At 36.7% G+C, this 21,232-nt stretch overlaps 1 protein-coding gene across 6 annotated transcripts in view; it reads left to right on the top strand.

The window, feature by feature from the left end:
* SP4 (Sp4 transcription factor) overlaps nt 1-21,232 on the top strand; it is a 58,841-nt gene extending 37,609 nt beyond the window's left edge. For all 6 annotated transcript variants that reach the window (XM_036327942.1, XM_036327939.1, XM_036327940.1 and 3 more), the window contains 3 exons: nt 2,966-3,194; nt 9,456-9,655; nt 17,820-21,232. In XM_036327942.1, coding sequence (XP_036183835.1) covers nt 2,966-3,194; nt 9,456-9,655; nt 17,820-18,067 — 677 coding nt within the window. In that variant the 3' untranslated portion in view covers nt 18,068-21,232. The remainder of the gene's footprint in view (nt 1-2,965; nt 3,195-9,455; nt 9,656-17,819) is intronic.

Here is a 21,232-nt window from a genome sequence, read left to right as displayed (position 1 = left end):
TTTTAGGACTTTTTCATAGTCTTATTATGACACATTAACCATCACTTCCCGTTTTTTCTCCCCATTTCCCTAGCCGTAGATATACCTGGTGCATGAAATTTCATGCACTGGGTGGGGTCCCTCAGCCCAGCCAGTGCCCCCTCACAGTCCGGGAGCCGTTGGGGGATGTCCGCCTGCCACAAAGGCAGGAGAGGCTCTCACCACCACCACTGCACTCTCCATCTGTGAACCCCGCTTCTGGCTGAGCGACGCTCCCCCTGTGGGAGCGTACTGACCACCAGGGGGTAGCTCCTGCATTGAGCGTCTGCTCCCTGGTGGTCAATGTGTGTCATAGCAACCAGTCATTCTGTCATTCGATCAATTTGCATATTAGCCTTTTATTGTATAGGTTGTTTAGGAATATACAGCTTCCTTGTTTGTTTTAAGTCAGATTATAAAGCAAACCAAAGTCTACCGCATACTGTGTTTATTGGCAATGTAGAGACATGTTCTTTTCTGTATATATCTTCAGAGATCCTTAGACATTTATTTAGACCAGTGGTTCTCAACCTGTGGGTCGCGACCCCTTTGGGTGTCAAATGACCCTATCACAGGGGTCACTTAAATACATCCTGCATTTTAGATATTTACATTACGATTCATAACAGTAGCAAAATTACAGTTATGAAGTAGCAACGAAAATAATTTTATGGTTGGGGATCACCACAACATGAGGAACTGTATTAAAGGGTCACGCCATTAAGAAAGTTGAGAACCACTGGTTTAGACAGACTCTGAATTTAGTCTGTAAAGGAAATAAGTAAAGCTAAATAGGCTCAATTAAGAATTGTGATTAACAGTAAGAAGTCTCTCCAGCCCTTGATTACAGGTTTCTGTTACAGAAATCAACAGTTTTTGTTTTTCCTGATCAGTTCTAGTAGATGACCTTATTTCATAGGCTATGTATAAAAAAAAAAACCACACACACACACTCATTTTGAACCTGTTGGGTTTTAAGCAGAGAGCTGACATGATATGTCTTACATTTTAGAACAAGTCTTCTGGGAACTGTGTTAAGAATGAACTTATAGACCTGGCCGGTAGCTCAGTTAGTTGAAGTGTCACAACCAATATACCAAGGTTGTGAGTTTGATCCTCAGTCAGGGCACATACAAGAATCAACCAATGAATGCATGAATGAGTAGGACAGCAGGTCAAGTGTCTCTGTCTCTCCCTCTCTCCCTCTCTCCCTCTCTCCCTCTCTCCCTCTCTCCCTCTCTCCCTCTCTCCCTCTCTCCCTCTTCTTCTCCCTCTCCCCTTCTCTTTTCTCTGTCCCCCCCCTTCCTCCCTTTCTCCCTTCTTCCCATTCTCTATTCCTCTCTCTCAAATCAATAAATAAAAAAATGTTTTTAAAGAATAAATTTATAGAGGAAGGAGGGCAGTAGTGGCAAGGAGACCAGTTAAGAAACTGTTGTAGTAATCAAGTAAGAAAAAACAGTGGCTTGGAAGTGGTGGAGAAATGCTTGGATCCTAGATCTATTTTGAAGGAGCAGTCAGCAGGGCATGAGATACAGATAAGAAACAAAAATAAAGATTACTCCACAGATTTTGATCTAAAGATTGATAGGTAAAATTGTATACTTTTAAGAAATATAAAATTCTGATAATGGTCAAGTTTATCATTATTTCCTTTTGTGTTTTGTTTTGGGGTTTTGTTTAAAAGACCCTGTGGTTCTTCTGTATTTTCTTCTAATATTTTTTGTTCTGGTTTGTTTTAGTTTTTTTACATTTAGGATTTTGGGGTTTGACGTGTTTTATTTTTTATACAAACCTGTTTGCATTTTATTTTTGTGTGTGATAGGGGATTATCTAAATTTCTTTGCCTCACCCCCACCCCATGCACACCCAGATAGCCAATAGTCCCAATCCAAAACATGGTTAAAATACTACATATGCAGCTTTAAAATAATCCCTTTCATTTTATACCCAGTAGGCACATGTTTATTTCTGCTACCATATTTTATTCAGTAGTAACAGTAGCTAACATGTAATGAGCAATTCTGTGTTTGGCACTGTGATAAGGGATTTGTAAAAATTAACTTCTTAATCCTCATCAACTCTCTGAGGTGGAAGCATTCCTTTATAGATAGGTGTTTTCCATTTATATACTTCCTATTCCCACACCTGATGGGGAGGAAGTAGACTGTGTTGAAAGAAAGGAAAATTATAAAGCATACTCACATGCACATAAGGATCAATTTAAGCCATGTAAATAGCTTTTTTTTTTTGTCAAAGTATGTATTATTTATATTTTTCCCTGATGAAGAAGCCAAGTTGGTATATGTGCTAACCTGAGAGGTGAAGTCTAAGCTATAGAAAATGAGTGGACAAAGTCAATGTTCTAAAAGTCTGTTTTATGATTATAGTAATAGTATGTATTAAACATAGGTGTTTTTACATTGAAAAAAACTAACTCAATGTGCATAATTTAAAAATACTTCAATAAAGAGATATTTGCTTAATTTGAAGTATTTAGGAATGAGAAAATGTCGTTACTTTTCATTCATTTTCTTGGAGTGAATGAGATATGTTGCTTACTGTGGAAATGGTAATAATAATGCTTTGTATTTATATAGCATCTTTCATCTGAGGATCTCAAAGTGCTTTTCAAATAATGTCTCATGAATCCTCACAGCACTTCAGTGAGGTAGGTAGGTAGCAAGTATTATTATCTTCATTTTACAAATGGAGAAATTAAGCCACAAGAGGGTTAGATGATTGATGTATATAGTCCCACCAACCAGCTATAGAGGCAGCCTGAAGTAAAAATACTCTATTTTAGGAGCATTGGCATAGTATAAACCATTAACCCCTTTGCTGTTTGTACCTATTAGAAAAAATATGGTAGTTTTATAATGTTTACATTGAAATTATTGTTTTCCTTTCTCGAGTAGAAAACATAATACTCTTTTCCTCCCACTTTTAGGTCAGCAGCAAGGACAAGATGGCGTAAAAGTCCAACAAGCTACAATAGCTCCTGTAACTGTAGCAGTTGGAGGAATTGCTAATGCAACGATAGGTGCTGTTAGTCCTGACCAACTCACACAAGTGCATTTGCAGCAAGGCCAGCAAGCTTCTGATCAAGAGGTACAGCCTGGCAAGAGGCTTCGAAGAGTTGCCTGTTCCTGTCCGAATTGTAGAGAAGGAGAAGGAAGGTAAATGCTCCATTTCCAACTCTGCCTCTCTGGCAGGCATATAATAGTTAAAGCCACGCCATTGGTTGGGTACTTTGATCATTAGAACAGCACTAGCTTTGTAGTCCACAGTTGAGATATAGTGTTGGTATGAAGGGGATTAAATTGAGCTGTTCTAGGAATAATTCTGCACCTTGTACCTTACATTTTTTTGCAATTGTTTAATTTTTTTCATTTATTGTGTAAAAACTTTAAATAACTTTATTGATATAAAACTTACATGCCATACAATTCAGTCATTTAAAGTATACATTTCAATACTTTTTAATATTCTCACAGATGGATTTAGTACATCCATCACCACAATTAATTTTAGCACATTTTTGTCACCCCCTAAAGAAACCCTGTATTCTCTAGCCATTACCCCCCTCATTCCCACCCTTCCCAGCTCTAGGTGACCACTATAGCTTTATAGATTTGCCTATCCTGAAGATTCGTATAATGTGTCACATAATATGTGGTCTTTTGTGACTGGTTTTATTCACTTAGCCTAATGTTTTTTTGTATTAAAGCATGCATTAGCACTTTAATCTCTTTAACGAACAAATAATATTTCATTGTATGTACTATATATACAATTTTTTACTCATCCATTCATCAGTTGATGGACATTTGACATTTTTCACCCCTTGGCTATTCTGCTGCTATGAACCAACCTACCTTCTTTCCTTCCTTCCTTCCTTCCTTCCTTCCTTCCTTCCTTCCTTCCTTCCTTCCTTCCTTCCTTCCTTCCTTTTTGCTGTAAACATTCTTATACAACTTTGTGTGTAGACATATGTTTTCATTTCTCTTAGGTATATGCCTAGGAATGGAATTACTGGTTCATATGGTGACTCTAGTCTAACCATTTGAAGAACTGTCAGAATGTTTTCAACGTGGCTGAAGCATTTTATGTTCCCACCAGCACTATATGAGGGTTTTGATTTCTCTACATTATTGCCAACACTTGTTATAATCTGACTTTTTTATTATAGCCAACCTAGTGGGTATGACGTATTTCAGGGTGGTTTGTTTTTTTTAAAATATATTTTATTGGTTTTTTACAGAGAGGAAGGGAGAGAGATAGAGAGTTAGAAATATCGATGAGAAAGAAACATCGATTAGCTGCCTCCTGCACATCTACTGGGGATGTGCCCACAACCCAGGTACATGCCCTTGCCTGGAATCGAACCCGGAACCTTTCAGTCCACAGGCTGACGCTCTATCCACTGAGCCAAACCGGTTTCGACTCAGGGTGGTTTTGATTTGTATTTCCCTGATGACTATTGACATAGGTATGTTTTCATGTGCTTGGTGGCAATTTGCGTATTGTATATTTGGAGAAATATCTATTATCTTTTGTTCATTTTATTTCTTTTTATTATTATTTTGTAATGGTTCTTTATATATTCTAGATACAAATCCCTTATCAAATACATGATTTGTAAACATTTTCTCCCAGTCTGTGAGTTGTCCTTTAACTTCCTTGATATTGTCCTTTGAAGCACAAAAGTTTTTATTTTTGTTTTTTTAAATATATTTTATTGATGTTTTACAGAGAGGAGGGAGGAGGGATAGAGAGTTAGAAACATCGATGAGAGAGAAACATCGATCAGCTGCCTCCTGCACACTCCCTACTGGGGATGTGCCCGCAACCAAGGTACATGTCCTTGACCAGAATTGAACCTGGGACCCTTGAGTCCGCAGGCCGACACTCTATCCACTGAGCAAACCACTGAGCAAAATCGGCCAGGGCAGCACAAAAGTTTTTATTTTAATGAATTTCAGTCTTTTCTTTGGTTACTTCTGCTTTTGGTGTTGTATCTAAGAATTCATTACCAAATCTGAGGTCACAAAAATTCCTTGTTTTCTTGTGAGAGTGTTACAGCTTTTGCTCTTGCATTTAGGTCTTCAATCATTTTGAGGTTAATTTTTTTATATGGTGTGAGGTAAGGGTTCACTCAGCACTGTTTGTTGAAAAGACTATGCTTTCCTCATGTACTGAATGGTCATAGCATCCCAGTTAAAAAGCAGTTGACCCTAGACATACACGTTTATTTCTGGACTCTCAGTTCTGTTCATTGATCTATATGTCTGTCTATACTAATACCACACTGTGTTGATTACTTTGGCTTTGTAGTAACTTGAAATTCAGAAGTTTGAGTCTTCTGACTTTGTTACTTGTTTTCAATATTGTTTTGGCTGTGTAGAGACCCTTGAAATATGTGCATTTTAGAATCAGCTTGTCAGTTTATATAAAGAAGGCAGATGAGATTCTAATGGCAGTGGCATTCAATCTTAAATCAATTTGGGGAATATTGCCAACTTAACAGTATTAAGTCTTCTGATCCAAATGGAATGTGGTTTTCTATTTAGATCTTCTCTCTAACTTCTTTCAGTAGTAACAGTAGCTAACATAGTTTTCATAGTTTTGTACTTTTCTTGTTAAATTTATTCCTAAGTATTTTATTCTTTTTGATGCTGTTGTAAATGGAACTGTTATTTTGATTGTTCATTGCAAATGTATAGAAATATTTTTTTGTATGTTGATTTTTGAGTCCTGCAACCTGACTAAACTCTTTCATTAGTTTTAATAATTTTTTTAGTGGATTCCTCAGTTTTCCATATGTAAGATCATGTCATCTGCAAATGGAGATAGTTTGATTTTGTCCTTTCCATTCTTTTTTTTTTTTAATATATATATTTTATTGATTGTTTACAGGGAGGAAGGGAGAGGGATAGAGAGTTAGAAACATCGATGAGAGAGAAACATCGATCAGCTGCCTCCTGCACACTCCCCACTGGGGATGTGCCCACAACCAAGGTACATGCCCTTGACCAGAATCGAACTTGGGACCCTTCTGTCCCCAGGTCGACACTCTATCCACTGAGCCAAACCGGTTAGGGCTTGTCCTTTCCATTCTTGATGACTTTTGTTTCTTTTACTTACCTGATTGTCCTGTCTAAAACCTATAGTACAGTATTGAATAAAAATGGAGAAAGTGGACATCATTGTTTTGTTCCTGATCTAAGGGGGAAAGCATCAGTCTTTTGCCATTAAATATAATATTAGCTCTGGATATTTCATGTGTGTCTTTAACTTAAGAAAGCATGCTCTATTCCTACTATATTGAGTGGGTTGTTGTTTTTTAATCTTGAAAGGGTGTTGGATTTTGTCCATTGCTTTTCTGTATCTACTGAGCTGATCATGTTGTTTCTGTCTTTTATTTTATCAATATGATATATTACAGTAATTGATTGTTGGATGTTAAAGTACTTTTACATTCATAGGATTAAATCCAGCTCGCTCATGTTTTATAATTGTTTTTATTATATGTTACTGGATTTGGTTTGCTCGTATTTTGTTGATTTTTGCATCTATGTCCATAAGAGTTATTGGTCTATAGGTCTGTAGTTTTCTTATAATGATTGGTTTTGCTTTCATAGAATGAGTTGCTAAGTGTTCCTTTATCTCCAGGTTTTTTTTATTAATTAAATCTTTATTGTTCAGATTATTACATTTGTTCCTCTTCTTTCCCCCCATAACTCCCCTCCACCCAGTTCCCACCCCAACCTCCTCCCTCACTCCCCACCCACTATCCTCATCCATAAGTGCACGATTTTTGTCCAGTCTCTTCCGAATCCCCCTCACCCCTTTCCCCCCCAAGAATAGTCAATCCACTCCCTTTCTATGCCCCTGATTCTATTATAGTCACCAGTTCATTCTGTTCATCAGATTATTCATTTGATTTTCAGATTCACTTGTTGATAGATGTGTATTTGTTGTTCATACTTTGTATCTTTACCTTTTTCTTCTTCTTCCTCTTCTTAAAGAATACCTTTCAGCATTATTTCATATAATACTGGTTTGGTGGTGATGAACTCCTTTAGCTTTTTCTTGTCTGTGAAACTCTTTATCTGACCTTCAATTCTGAATGATAGCTTTGCTGGGTAAAGTAATCTTGGTTGTAGGTTCTTGCTATTCATCACTTTGAATATTTCTTGCCACTCCCTTCTGGCCTGCAAAGTTTCTGTTGAGAAGTCAGCTGACAGTCGTATGGGTACTCCCTTGTAGGTAACTGACTCTTTTTCTCTTGCTACTTTTAAGATTCTCTCTTTGTCTTTTGTCCTTGGCATTTTAATTATGATGTGTCTTGGTGTGGTCCTCTTTGGATTCCTTTTGTTTGGGGTTCTCTGTGCTTCCTGGACTTGTAAGTCTATTTCTTTCACCGGGTAGAGGAAGTTTTCTGTCATTATTTCTCCAAATAGGTTTTCAATATCTTGCTTTCTCTCTTCTTCTGGCACCCCTATAATTCAGATGTTGGTGCGCTTGAAGTTGTCCCAGAGGCTCCTTACACTATCTTCATATTTTTGGATTCTTTTTTCTTTTTGCTTTTCCAGTTGGGTGTTTTTTACTTCTTCATACTTCAAATCTTTGACTTGATTCTTGCGATCCTCTAGTCTGCTGTTGGATCTCTGTATATTCTTCTTTATTTCAGTCAATGTATGCTTAATTTCTAGTTGGTCCTTTTTCATATCCTCGAGGGTCTCACTAGACTATTGAGGGTCTCACTAAATTTATCGGCGGTCTCACTAAATTTATCGGCTGTTTCTAGAAAATTCTTGAAAAACCTTAAAACCGTGGTTTTGAACTCTATATCCAGTAGTTTGCTTTCCTCCATTTCTGTCATTTGTGACCTGTTTCTTTGTCTTCGCATTTTTTATGCTTCCCTGTGTTGATAGAGCGGTTTTCTATGCTAGGTGTCCTCTAGGGCCCAGTGGCTCAGCCTCCCCAGTTACCTGAGGTGGACACTCTTGAAGCACCCCTTTGTGGGCTGTGAGCACTGACTTGTTATAGTTAAGCCTTGATTGTAGTTGGTATCACTGGGAGGAATTGACCTCCAGGCCAATTGGCTGTGAGATTCAGCTGTTTCTACGGTGGGAGAACTTCGGTGCTGGAGACACCCTTATGGGGCAAGACTTGTTTCAGTGGGGCTTTGGTGCTCACTGAGTCTGCCCCCTGAGTGTGTCCCTTATGGATCTGAGGAGTTGTAATCTGGATGGCCCCACTCTGACCACTGGGTACACTGGCTCTTGGATCTCTAAGGAGGTGCTAATTTAGCCTCTGCCTGAGGCTACCCAGCAGGAGGTATGGAGAGATCTGCAGATTCCTCTTCTTTGTTTGGGATTTGGAGGTGCCCAGATGAGGCCCAGCTGTAAAGCAGTGCAGTCTGCTGTGGGACCTTGGGCCTTCTTTTGGATTATCTGGGTCTCTCTGACCCAGCTGTAGTTTGTTAGGTAATTTTAGATTGCACAGGGCCAGGCCTTTCATATGCAAAAGCCTCTGCGAACAGCTTGGGTGGGGCCGGGTCTCGGGGAATCAGCAGAGCGGAGCAAACAGCTATGGCTGCTCCCCAGTCCTACCCTAAGAGGCCTGGCGTCTCAGTGGCCCTTGGGAAATCACTGCAAGCCCCTCTGAGAGAAAGCCCCCCTTGAGTTCTGCCTGCTGCCAGACAGTTCAGTTTCTTCCCGTATGAGTCTGGGTCCCCAGAGACTCGCCCGGAACTGGAGTCACCTTTCTCTCAGTGGCATCCTTGCTCTAGGACAGTGATGGCGAACCTATGACACGCGTGTCAGAGGTGACATGCGAACTCACTTTTTTGGTTGATTTTTCTTTGTTAAATGGCATTTAAATATATACAATAAATATCAAAAATATAAGTCTTTGTTTTACTATGGTTGCAAATATCAAAAAATTTCTATATGTGACACGGCACCAGAGTTAACTTAGGATTTTTCAAAATGCTGACACACCGCGCTCAAAAGGTTCGCCATCACTGCTCTAAGAGCTGAGTGCTTGTTGGCAGGGGGGCATCAGTAACTCAGGTTTTCTTGGCTTGCCTCTCATGGCCTGGGACCTCTGATTTATGAACTACAGGTGAGTTGGGTCAAGGGCGATCTAAACCCCAGTGTTTTCAACTTGCCCTATCCAAGGCAGTCTCAGGAGTTGGGATTGGGTGGAAGAAGGGAATTCCCTGGGGATAGAGCCTGCAACCGAGTTACGTGCCCTTGATCAGAACTGAATCTGGGACCCTTCAGTCCACAAGCTGATGCTCTATCTGCTGAGCCAAACAGGCTAGAGCAGAAGAGCATCATTTAATTACTTTGATTCCCTTTTACTTTTCCATAATTATAAGCTTGGTATTTGGGAGTGTAATTATGTTTGGTTTTTGTTTCTGTTAGAGGCAGTAATGAACCCGGAAAAAAGAAACAGCACATCTGTCATATTGAAGGATGTGGAAAAGTTTATGGCAAAACATCTCACTTACGAGCACATCTTCGCTGGCATACTGGAGAAAGGCCTTTTGTGTGCAACTGGATGTTTTGTGGTAAAAGATTCACAAGGAGTGATGAGCTTCAGAGACATAGAAGAACCCACACAGGTTAGTTGGTTTCTTTTTGGACTTGTATATTCCACTTATTTTTTCAGTGCTTACATGAAAATTTTAGTGATAATTAGCTGTCATATTGGAAATAATGGAAATTAAATAGAATTCACTTCAGCAATTATATGAAAGATGTTTAAAATTTTTTAACTCATTTTTACCTTTCGTCCACTCCATCAGCATAATTACATGATCTGGAATTTATTTCATTAATTTATATTTTATTTTACAAGATGAATTCCAGGTTTTTGTGGCCCTTTTTTGTTTTTCGGTATCTAAGTAGATGAAAAGAGAGTTGAATTAAGATTATTGGTGATTTTTTTTATTAGTTTTTGTTTTCTTCCCATCCAGAGAATTGACTCAATTATCCAGAATAATAGCTCCACCTTTAGTTATTTTCTTAGTGGTTGCCTGCTTTGGGGTTATAATTTACACTTTATAACAATCTTGTTTGGATTAATACCAATTTTATTTCAATAGTATACACAAATTTTTCTCTTATATAGCTCTGCCTTTCCATCTGCTGTTACTTTCACCAGTTACATCTTTGTACATTGTGTACCCTCAACATAGGTTTAAAATTATTGCTTTGTGCAGTTGTGTTTCAAACCAGATAGGAGACCAAATGAGTTATAAATCAGAAATGCATTTATACTGACTTTCATATTTATATACTGCCTTACCTGGTATTCTTTATTTCTTCATATGGATTTAAGTTACCATCACCTTTTCATTTCAGCCTGGTATTTCTTATAGGTGCAATCTGCTGAGGGAAATGTTTTTGTTTTTATTAAACTGGGAATATCTTAATTTCTTATTTCTGAAAAATAGTTTTGCTGTATATAGAATTCTTAGTGGACAGGTTTTTTCTTCAATCTCTTTGAATATATTATCCCACTGGTTTCTGGCTTCCATGATCTATGATGAAAATTCAGCAGTTACTGTTATCCATAATCCCTTGTAGGTGATGTCACTTCTCTAGAGAATCTCTCTAGATTCTCTCTTTGTTTTTTACTTTAAACATTTTTATTATTATGTGTCCCACTGTGAATCTCTTTGCATTTAATCTACTTGGAGTTGATTGAACTTCTTGGATGTGTAGGGTAGTGTTTTTCATCAAATTTCAGAAGTTTTTAAGTATCATTCCTTCAAATATTTTTTCTTTAAATACCTGAGACCAATAAATATTTTTGTTGCTGAGGGGCTCTGTGTGAATGTTGGGGCACCATTCAACACTCAGCCAGACAATTGACAACTCTGCTTTAGAGTTCACTTTCTGCTTATGCAGAGCCTCAAAGGTTAGGCACAGGTGAGAGTTTGGCTATTTTGGGCCTTTACTGCCCTAAGCATGTATGTAGCCGTCTAGATTCCAGGGAGTATGTCAGAACTTTTCAATACTCCTATGAATTCCTTATCTCCCAGCTTTTGCTTTTAAGCTTTTTGTTTAGTTTATTTATTGCGTGTCCTAAATATTATTCATTGCCTCTGTCATCATGAAGTTAAAACATTTACCTGTGACTGGTTTAAACAAACACTTGACTGTCTCCACCCTGAATAAGATTTTTCACATTGGGCTACCTCCAAGTAAGTTAAATGCAAGTCTTTTACATGGGGTCTTCCAAAGAACCACCAGACAGATCAAATAATGATCATTCTTTGGGAATGAGAATTTGAAGGAACTCTGTTTGTTCTGTTCTCTCTGGTGGCTACCAGGCTGCTGGGAAGTAGAAAATGGAGTTAAGCAAATTAAAACACCACAAAGCTTTCTGTTCTAGTCAAGCAAGATTCAGCCATTTTTCTTTAAAAAACACTCCCTGAATTATTGCAAACCTTATTTAATTTCCAGAGTCAGAAAGGGTTGGTTTTGATAGTTTTTGCTTAGTTTTCTGATTATTTTCATAGAGGAGTGAATTTTTGGAGGTCACCATCTTTATTGGCATTACCTCTTTCATGCCTTTGGATTTTGTTTCCCCTCTTTATTTCTGAAGAATTATATGGATTAGAAAGAGTTGGTAAGTTCTGTTGATGTCATATTGAATGATGCCTCGGTTCACAATTGAGTTGAGAAGTCTGGATCTTGATGTGGTCATCTACTTACAGATGATAGTTAAAACTATTAGCTTTTAGCTATCTATAGATAAGATGGCTTTTTAACCCTTTGAGTGCCAACCAATATCCTAGGAACTATGCTAAAATTGCCAAGGCATTTTTGCTGATTTTACAGCAGTTTAGGAAATCTGCACTTAGGTGCCATCTTTCAATAAAGAGTGAACTACTAGCATCTAATAGTGACACTGCAGGAGGGGCGTGATAGCGCTCCCAGCACTTTTGGCGAATGACAGGAGGAGCGTGATCGTGCTCCCCGGCACTCTTAGGGGTTAAAAAACACATTTATAATGAAATGACAAAAGGGCTTCTATATTTGGCTAGATCATTGCTGAAGGAGGAAATAAAAAATTACTATGCAAACTAATGTTCCTATAAATTCATGGACTTATATCTCAACCAGTCTCTCAGAACAGTCTATTAATCTTATTCTTTTTTGTCAGCTTTAGTAATTACCTAAAACTTCTTAAGTCTTTATTTCCTTTGTAACTTCCACTCAGCCTCATCTTACTCTTAGTCATTTACTTCCAAGAAAATTTAAGCCTCATGACTTCACTCAAATGATCATCCCTTCCCCTTTTAATTTACTTTTACCCACAGGTAATCATAGAGGAGAATGTACTCATGAAAAGATGCGTTTAGATATTCTAGGCTAGGTAGGTAAGAGTATTCAGTAGGGATTGGTGGGTTGAGGATATTGGAGGGGAGGGTTGGAGGAATCCAGAGACTACAAGTCTCTTAGTTTGAATAATGGTTTCTTAGAACAAATAAAAAAAATGATTTCTGTAAAAGGCCTAACCCTGGTATCTGAATGTGGCTTTATTTGGAAAGATGAAGTGATACTATGCCTAGATTTTAGGACCTAATGCGCCTTCAAGCCAATGACTGACGACCATATAAAAAGGGGAGAAGACAGAGAGATACAAGAAAAGGCTGTGTGAGGACAGAGGAAATTGGAGAGATGCAGCTTCAAGCCAATGAGTGCCAAGGATTGCCAGACGTTACCAGAAGGCTAGGATGAGGCAAGCAAAGGATGCTTCTCTAGAGCCTCTGGTGGGAACACTGCCCTACTGATACCTTGATTTTGGACATCTGCCTCCAAAAGAGAGAACTGTGAGAGAATAAATATCTCTTGTTTTAAGCCACCCAGTTTGTGGTATTTTTTACAGAAGCCCCAGAAAACGAATACAGTTCCCTAGTTTGCCAATGAAATTAATTTTAATATATAAATATGGAAGTATGTTATTGAATGACAAATTTAGAAATAACATTAATAATTCATAAAATGTTTTATACATTGTATTAGCTTAGGCTTGAGGGTAACATTTTAAAAACCAGGTTATAGGCAGAACTGTGACAGCTATCATTGGCGCTTAATGGTTAACTTCCAATAAATATGGCTTACACAGTGGTTCTCAACCTTCTGGCCCTTTAAATACAGTTCCTCATGTTGTGACCCAACCATAACATTATTTTCGTTGCTACTTCATAACTGTAACGTTGCTACTGTTACGAATCGTCATGTAAATATCTGATATGCAGGATGATCTTAGGCAACCCCTGTGAAAGGGTTGTTCGACTGCCAAAGGGGTCGCGACCCACGGGTTGAGAACCGCTGGCTTAAAAGATCTGATTTATTTCATTCATCCCTCAAATCTACAATTCCATTAGGAAACTAACCAAGTGTTTTCTGAGAAAAATTACTGTTAAGAATATCATGTTAAGAAGTCATGTAATGCAGTGGTCGGCAAACTGCGGCCCCCTGAGTGTGGCTCTTCCACAGAATACCACGTGCGGGCGCGTGCACACAGTGCAATTGAAATTTCGTGGCCACACTCAAGGGGCCAAAGAGCCGCATGTGACTCGCGAGCCGCAGTTTGCCGACCACTGATGTAATGTTTCTAAATATGAATTTTCTACTTAAGTTATCGTAAAAGACTCTACTATATTTTAATGATCATGTAATACAGCATGGCATTCTCTTAGTAATCTAGGCAAAGAAGCAATTGTGTTTTCTGAAGTCAGTTTATTAAACCAAAATTGTTTGGATTATGTTTTTGAGATTTTCTTAGAGAAGCATTTTTCAACCTTTTTCATCTCACGGCACAGATAACTAATTACTAAAATTATGCAGCACACCAAGAAATATCTGCCAATCTGACAAAAAGAAAGGTATAAATTGGATTTCCTCGTACTGGATGGCTATTGTGTTGGCTGTTGTCTTTTTTTTAAAAAAAAAAAAAACAATCTAAGGAAAAAGAGATCAAAATAGTGTGCCATGAAATAACAGTTGTAAACCGCTCTCTTAGAGAAACAAAATTTTGAATTTGTCCCTGACATGCTTTGTGTTCTTGTAATGAAGATATTCCACAGATCTTGAACTAAATATCAGCTAAAATTTAATTTTTTAAAGTTATATTTTATATAACTATTAGTTTCCTGTTGCCATAACAAAATACAAATTTAATAACCTAAAACTACACACATTTATTGTATCAGTTTCTTTATGTCTGAAGTTCGAGTAAGTTCTGCCTGTGTCTGCTTAGCTAGCATCTCACAAAGTCAAAATCAAGGTGTCGCTGGGATGTGTTCCTTAAAGAAGGCTCAGGGGAAGAATTTGTTTCCAAAATCATTCACACTGTCAGGCAAATTCAGCTTTTGTTATTGTAGGATGGGGGGTCCCTGTTTCGTTGCTGGCTGTCAGCGGGGGGGCTGGTGGGTTTGCTCTGGAGGCTGCTAACATTCCTTCTTATACTTTTCATATGCCCCGCCCCCCCCACCACCACCAACAGCAGGTCCAGTTCCTCTCAGCTCCTAATCTGTCTGATTTCTCCTGCTACATCTCTCTGACTCCAGCTAAAGAAAGGTCTCTCGGCTTTTAAGAGCCATGTGATTAGGATGGGCCCACTTAGGTATTTGAGAATAATCTTTCCCTGTTAACCTCTGTAACTTTAGTTGCCATATAATAAAATATACTCACAAGTTCTAGGACATATTTGGGTGGCCATTCTACCTACCATAAGTAAACTAGTATCAATAGTTTTGATAAGTAATTATATTAATTACCAAAAATATTAACCTACTAAGAATAATTAAATAATTTAAAAGATATTGCAGTATGTGTAATTAGTACAAGAACTCTGTACCTCCTTAAGATAATGTTTGCTAAGGGTAGGAAATTTAGAAATTGTCTGACACCATAGAAAAAACACTTCTGTGGAAAAGGATAATAAACTAAAATGTCATTTCTTTAGTGATAGTTTAATTGTACAACATAGTTTACTTATTTTGAGATTCTGGTCAGATTTTCGTTACTTGAAATTAATTGAACACCCACACCACTTAGGAATGGACAGCCCTGAAAGTGCCCATACAAACCATGTCACCATCATTTCCCATTTACCTTACAGTTTGCCATGGAGTAGGTGGGGATTTCTGTCTTAATTGAAGCTTAACCGTAGCTCCACATGGTTTCAAATGACTATCTCGAGGTCTCGAAAGCTTCTTAAAGTCAGAGATTTTCACTTGTTCATTTTTGTATCATCAGTGCCTGGCACATCACAAGTGTTTTACAAATATTCACTGAAAAATGACTGAATTCATGAGCATCACAGATAACAAATATTTATTAAACAGCCACTGTGTTTGATTGATCACCCAGTTGATTTAGTGCTTACTGAATGATATCGTGCCATCTGATTTTTCTGATTATGCTTGGCCATTGTTGCTATAAAAGAACAGCAGTCTCTAGTTGCACTCTGGTCATGTAGCACAGAAAACTCAAACTAGAAATTGGGTGCCTTGAATCCTGCTCTGTTATTAATAAATTGTATGATTCCCATGAAAATTAATTTCTGGAGCCTTAACTTACAAATCAATAAAACGAAAATGTAAAACAATATCTTTAAGATTTATTTTCACCTTTAAGAATTGTACACAGGATTTTTCTTTTGAAAGCAAATGAGAAACTTGAAAGGTAAAAGGAGTTCAGAATTGATCCTAAAATTAAATCCTCATTTACTTGTTTTTCATCCTTGCCTAGGTGTCAGCATTTGTCAGTGCAAGTGACTTTACCCTAAAGCTTAACCGCTTTTATTTTTAATCTCTTTGAGAATTTTGTCTAAACCATTTATTTATCCTTTTATTTAATTTTTCAAGACTGAAAGAGAAAGAAAAGTTTAATGAGATACTGCAAATGCAATTTTTTAAAAAAGCAAACTTATAAAGAAGAGGGAAAAATATTTGACATGGACAAACTTGAACCTATAGATTTTCTATTGGTTAGTCAAAAGTAGGGCCAAGAAAAGGAGTCAGCTGAACTGAACTTTATTATCAAAGTTCCACTGTCAGACTGAGAAAACTTCCATTCCCTTAAGTAACAATTTTTTTAATGTATGTGTGTATATATATATGTATATACACACACATATATATGTATATATATACACACACACATATATATATGTATGTATATTTTTATTGATTTCAGAAAGAGGAAGGGAGAGGGAGAGATAGAAACATCAATAAGAGAGAATCATTGATTGGCAGCTTCCTGCATGCCCCCTACTGGGGATCCAGCCTGCAAGCCCAGGCATGTGTCCTTGACCGGAATCAAACCACAGTACCCTTCAGTCAACAGGCCGATGCTCTATCCACTGAGCCAAACCAGCTAGGGCCCTTAAGTAACAATTTTAGAAGGAAGGACAGAAGATAGTAGTTGATCCATCGTGGACATTACAGTATACCAATTAATCAATTTTTTATGTGCCTCATCTATTATACATAAAATTGAAATAGGTTTTTTCTTTTGGTAACATTTAGTTGTGTTTTTGTGTGTAGGGGAGAGGGGTTTTGTTAATCCTGACCTGAGGATATTTTTCCATTGATTTAAGATAGAGTGGAAGGAGAGAGAAATATTGATGTGAGAGAGAGACATCGATTGGTTGCCTCCCTCATGTGCCCTGACCAGGGTTTGGGATTAAACCTGCAACGCAGGTAGGTGCCCTTGACTGGGAATCAAGCCTGTGGTCTGACACTCTAACCACTGAGAACACTGGCCAGGGCAAGTTGGTTTTTATTCCAGAATATAGATGTGAATAGTTCCAGTAGAACTGCCTTGTATGTTAAAGAGAACATATTTAAGGATCACTTTGTGTACCAGAATCTGACAGTCTGATTCTTTGGAAACCTAAAAACTCTGTTAGTTTAAATTGAGTATTTGCCTAACTCTCGTTTTTGCCTTGTGAGGAAACTCAATACACCATTAAATTATTAAGTGATTTTATTTGAAGTAGTTCTAAGGTATTTTCATGCTTTTTGGCATTATAACCAAAACCCAGACAGTAATTTTTAAGGAAGAGTAGACATACCTTGAACACTATATATTATGATACCTGGAAAAGATTTTTGAGATCATCTGTTAGAAACCCTCTTGTTTCATAGATGGGGCAACTGAAGCCCAGAGTGGTTATTTTATTTGCTTCAGCTTTTTCTTCCAGTTCTTAGCAAAACTAGTACTTTAACTTGTGTCTCTTATTCCCAGTCACATGCTGTTTTTTCTGTATTGTGTTGCATTGCTTGTTTGATTATATCCTATATAAAAGCCCAGCGACTGAAAAGGTGGAACGGCCAGAATGACCAGAGACCAGGGCGATCAGGCAGGCAGGCAAGTGGTTAGGGGCGATGAGGCAGGCAGGCAGAAGCAGTTAGGGGCATCAGGCAGGCTGGCGAGTGGTTAGGGGTGATGAGGCAGGCAGGCAGAGGCGGTTAGGGGCGATCAGTCAGGCAGGCAGAGGTGTTAGGGGTGATCAGGCAGGCGAGTAGTTAGGAACCAGTGGTCCCGGATTGTAAGAGGATGCAGTTCGGGCTGAGGGACACACACCCCCTGCATGAATTTTGTGCACCAGGCCTCTACTTTTAAAATAAAAATAAAGTATTTTGCAACTAGTCAAAAGTTAAACAGTTTAGTGTGATCAGAAGAGAAATTATTTAACATTATAATTTTATTTGAATAAAATGAATTACTATTTATTTGCTTTTTTGTTTGTTTGTTTAGGTGAAAAGAGATTTGAATGCCCAGAATGTTCTAAAAGATTTATGCGGAGTGATCACCTCTCCAAACATGTCAAAACGCATCAGAATAAGAAAGGTGGTGGGACAGCTCTTGCCATTGTTACCTCGGGAGAACTGGACTCATCTGTTACAGAGGTGCTTGGCTCCCCAAGAATTGTCACAGTTGCAGCCATTTCTCAAGATTCAAATCCAGCAACTCCCAATGTTTCGGCCAACATGGAAGAATTCTGAAAAGTTATTTATAACAGAGACCTCTCGTGCTGCACTTAAGTTTACACACCTTTGAAAATCTGGAAATGGGCTGGTCAAGTGGATTACAGAGTAGGAAATCATGTTTTTATTCTTGGCTTCTTTAAATATTCCAAGATTTAGGGTCAACATGTGAAGTGTTGAATTTTAAAAATACAAAAATCAAATGGATGTACTGGAAACAGAAAAGTATTTCCTTCACACTATAAGTTTTAGTTATTTGGAAATGTGTCACATATTGTTTAAACTGAATCTTCCCCTCTTTTAACATCATGTGTTAACATGTTTAGAAAGACAGACCTTACTAGTTTGCAGGCTGGACCTTAATTGGATTTGTTTTCCTTGAAATACTTTCCAGTCACTAATACTTTATATGGATCCTTTTTTTTCTTTTTTCTATAGCACAGAAAACAAGATAGTTAACTGACGGTAGGGACAATACTTTATTTTCTTAGTTTGATTTTTGAAAAATCAACTGAAAATAGTTTTGGCCGTCTTTTCTAAATGTTAGAAATTCTTCAACAGTTGAATTAGAAAAGTTCCAAAAAAGTAATCTGAGATGCATCTCAGATCTTTATTACCACTACATTATAGTAGTGTGTATGCAGACAATCAGTGAAATTTAATTACTTTCTCCATTTGGAGACACAAGAGGAACTTAGAGCTAAACTATAGGTTAAACTTTAGATTAAAACCTTAGGAAAATACTGGGGGTGACAAATGATTGAAACAAAACTCATAATGGCTTCAGAAAAATGAGACAACGATATATAAGGTTTTGAAGTTAGGATTGATTATATTCCTAACCCTGGGTTGTACCACAAAATTCATTTTAAATGTTTATATAGGAAATATTTGCATAGAGTATAAGTCAGTCTGTAGTTTCATATTCTGTAAATATGAGTTATGTTGACAGTGTGCAAAATTCTTTATGCTTTGACTTGGTAGCCAAAGAAAGAGTTATCAAAAAAATTTTTTTAAGTCCAGCAGAAAATTATCTTGTAATTACATTATAATTTCCGTTTTCCTCTCTACTAAAAATTTGCCAATCCTATTTTATATATAGTACTGTGTTAGAAGGCTGATTAAGAATTTATAACACAGTAATGTTTTTATGTTATGTCTGTAACTGAATTGTCCCTAAAAAGGCAGCCTAACAAAATGTAACAGGTGTGATACTATGAAGCAAAAATTATTTTTTAAAAATTGGAACCATTTTTAGTTAAGTAAGTGACTAAAGAAAAAATGTATTTTGTTGTTTATGCAAGGGTTTTATAGGAAAGATGGCCAAAAGTTTCATATGAAAAATATTTGGATTATATCAATAGCCTAAATATTAGTAAGATATTTGCTATTTTAAAAATGTATTTACACAGAATCATAATGGAATTGGAATTGACCGTTTGAAAACTGAAGTTTTTAACTGCTTGGTTTACTAACATCATCAGTTTAGGGACTGTTTGAATATAGCTACATGTTTTCTTGTGCGTCCCCTATTATTTCAGGAAAAGTACTACTCATGTGAATTCTCTTCCAAAATTGTGATATTTCTTGTATTTTTGATGAAGGAGAAATACTGTAATGATCACTGTTTACACTATGTACACTTTAGGCCAGCCCTTTGTAGCGTTATATAAAACTGAAGGTCTTTTGTGCTTTCAGTTTGTATAAAAAAGCTTTGAGATTAAAGGAAAAAATTTTACACTGTGGTTATAAATTTCAAGTTTCTTAAAGCTTTTGTAGACTTGTAACAAAGTCTTTAAATTTTAGTTGGATTTTGTAAATTGTTTTGTATATTTTATTTAATGTACTCTTAAACAGCTGATGTATCTGGCTTTAAAACATCAGAATCAGTTTGTTTCGTTTGGTACAGAGGAGCATTTGGTAGTGTTAATTTTAATTTTATTATATAGGAGCTGAAACATCAAATATATATTTTATCATTATGCTACACAATCAGTGCTATAATTTTTTTTATGCAAAGAAACTTTCTTAATGTTTGAATCATGTTTTCTCAGAGTGACACTTTTTGTTGATAATACCAAGTATGAGCTCTCTGCACCATTATTCCATGAACCAGTTTTAATACATACCTATGTATGCTCTTCAGAAATGGAAGTTATTTTTTAATCAACAATGAGGCCTATTATAAATTTAACAAACTGAGTCTGGATAGCTTTATAGCATATAAAATATATTAATTTGTGTTAGCAGGTGCACATTTCACCACTGAAATTAGAAATATTCTGACAGTCTTTTCTGCATACCATTCTGAATCCACTTTTCTCTTATAAGAATCGTAAATTTCAGTGTCCTTTATTTGACTCAGTGGGATATAGCTGTTATAAGTAATAGGGCACAGATGTGCAGTAGAGTCTTGTTTAATGACATTTCACTGTTCATTCCCTTTGCCACTGTTATAATACTTTTCTTTATTGTAATTATCAGTGCAAAACTATGTATTTATCATGGTAGAACTCCAGTGTTAGAGTAGTTTTTTCTTACAATATACTTTCTTTGGTTAGGTTTGTGTATGTGTTGCTGATTACATTAGAACTTGATGTTAAGTCATTATTTATCACACTCTCATGAGAGCAGTAATAAAAGTGTGTAATCTAGGAGAAAAAGTTAATTTGTCAAACTTAGATAAGCATGATGTTTAGGTCCTATTTTTCAATTTTATAACTGTTTTATTGCAACAATATTTGTATTTAAGTCTTCATTTTAATGCCTTGTGGTGTTTTTTTTTATGCATGTCACTAAGTTGTCATCCCACATAAATTGATGTGCAGCATAGGGTATTAAATCTACATAATGATTTTAAAACAGAAATAGTTGATGGTAAAATGTAAATGTTTTGCAAAAATTCCTTATAAAAAGTTTTGTAGTAACATTTCACTTGTAAATTTTTTTTGTAAAAAAAGAAAATGGAAAAAAAAAAGATGACTTCAGAAAAAAATCCTGTTTCCCATATCCTAGGATTTAGACAATTATTCTGCCAGCAAAGCCTCTGGGGCTGTAATTGACATTTTTACAGTGCTGATTTGTATAAATTTTGTTTTTTGTGGATTTGGAAATAAAATCATGTACAAGTTGTTGCCTGCAATAACAATTGCAAGTAACCTATAAAAATTCCCTTGAGTTTAA

The sequence above is a fragment of the Myotis myotis genome, unplaced genomic scaffold (assembly GCF_014108235.1).
Source record: "Myotis myotis isolate mMyoMyo1 unplaced genomic scaffold, mMyoMyo1.p scaffold_m19_p_11, whole genome shotgun sequence".
In the NCBI taxonomy this organism is placed as follows: domain Eukaryota; kingdom Metazoa; phylum Chordata; class Mammalia; order Chiroptera; family Vespertilionidae; genus Myotis; species Myotis myotis.
The sequence above is the reverse complement of the archived record's forward strand: the minus strand, read 5'-3'. Positions and strand labels throughout refer to the sequence as shown.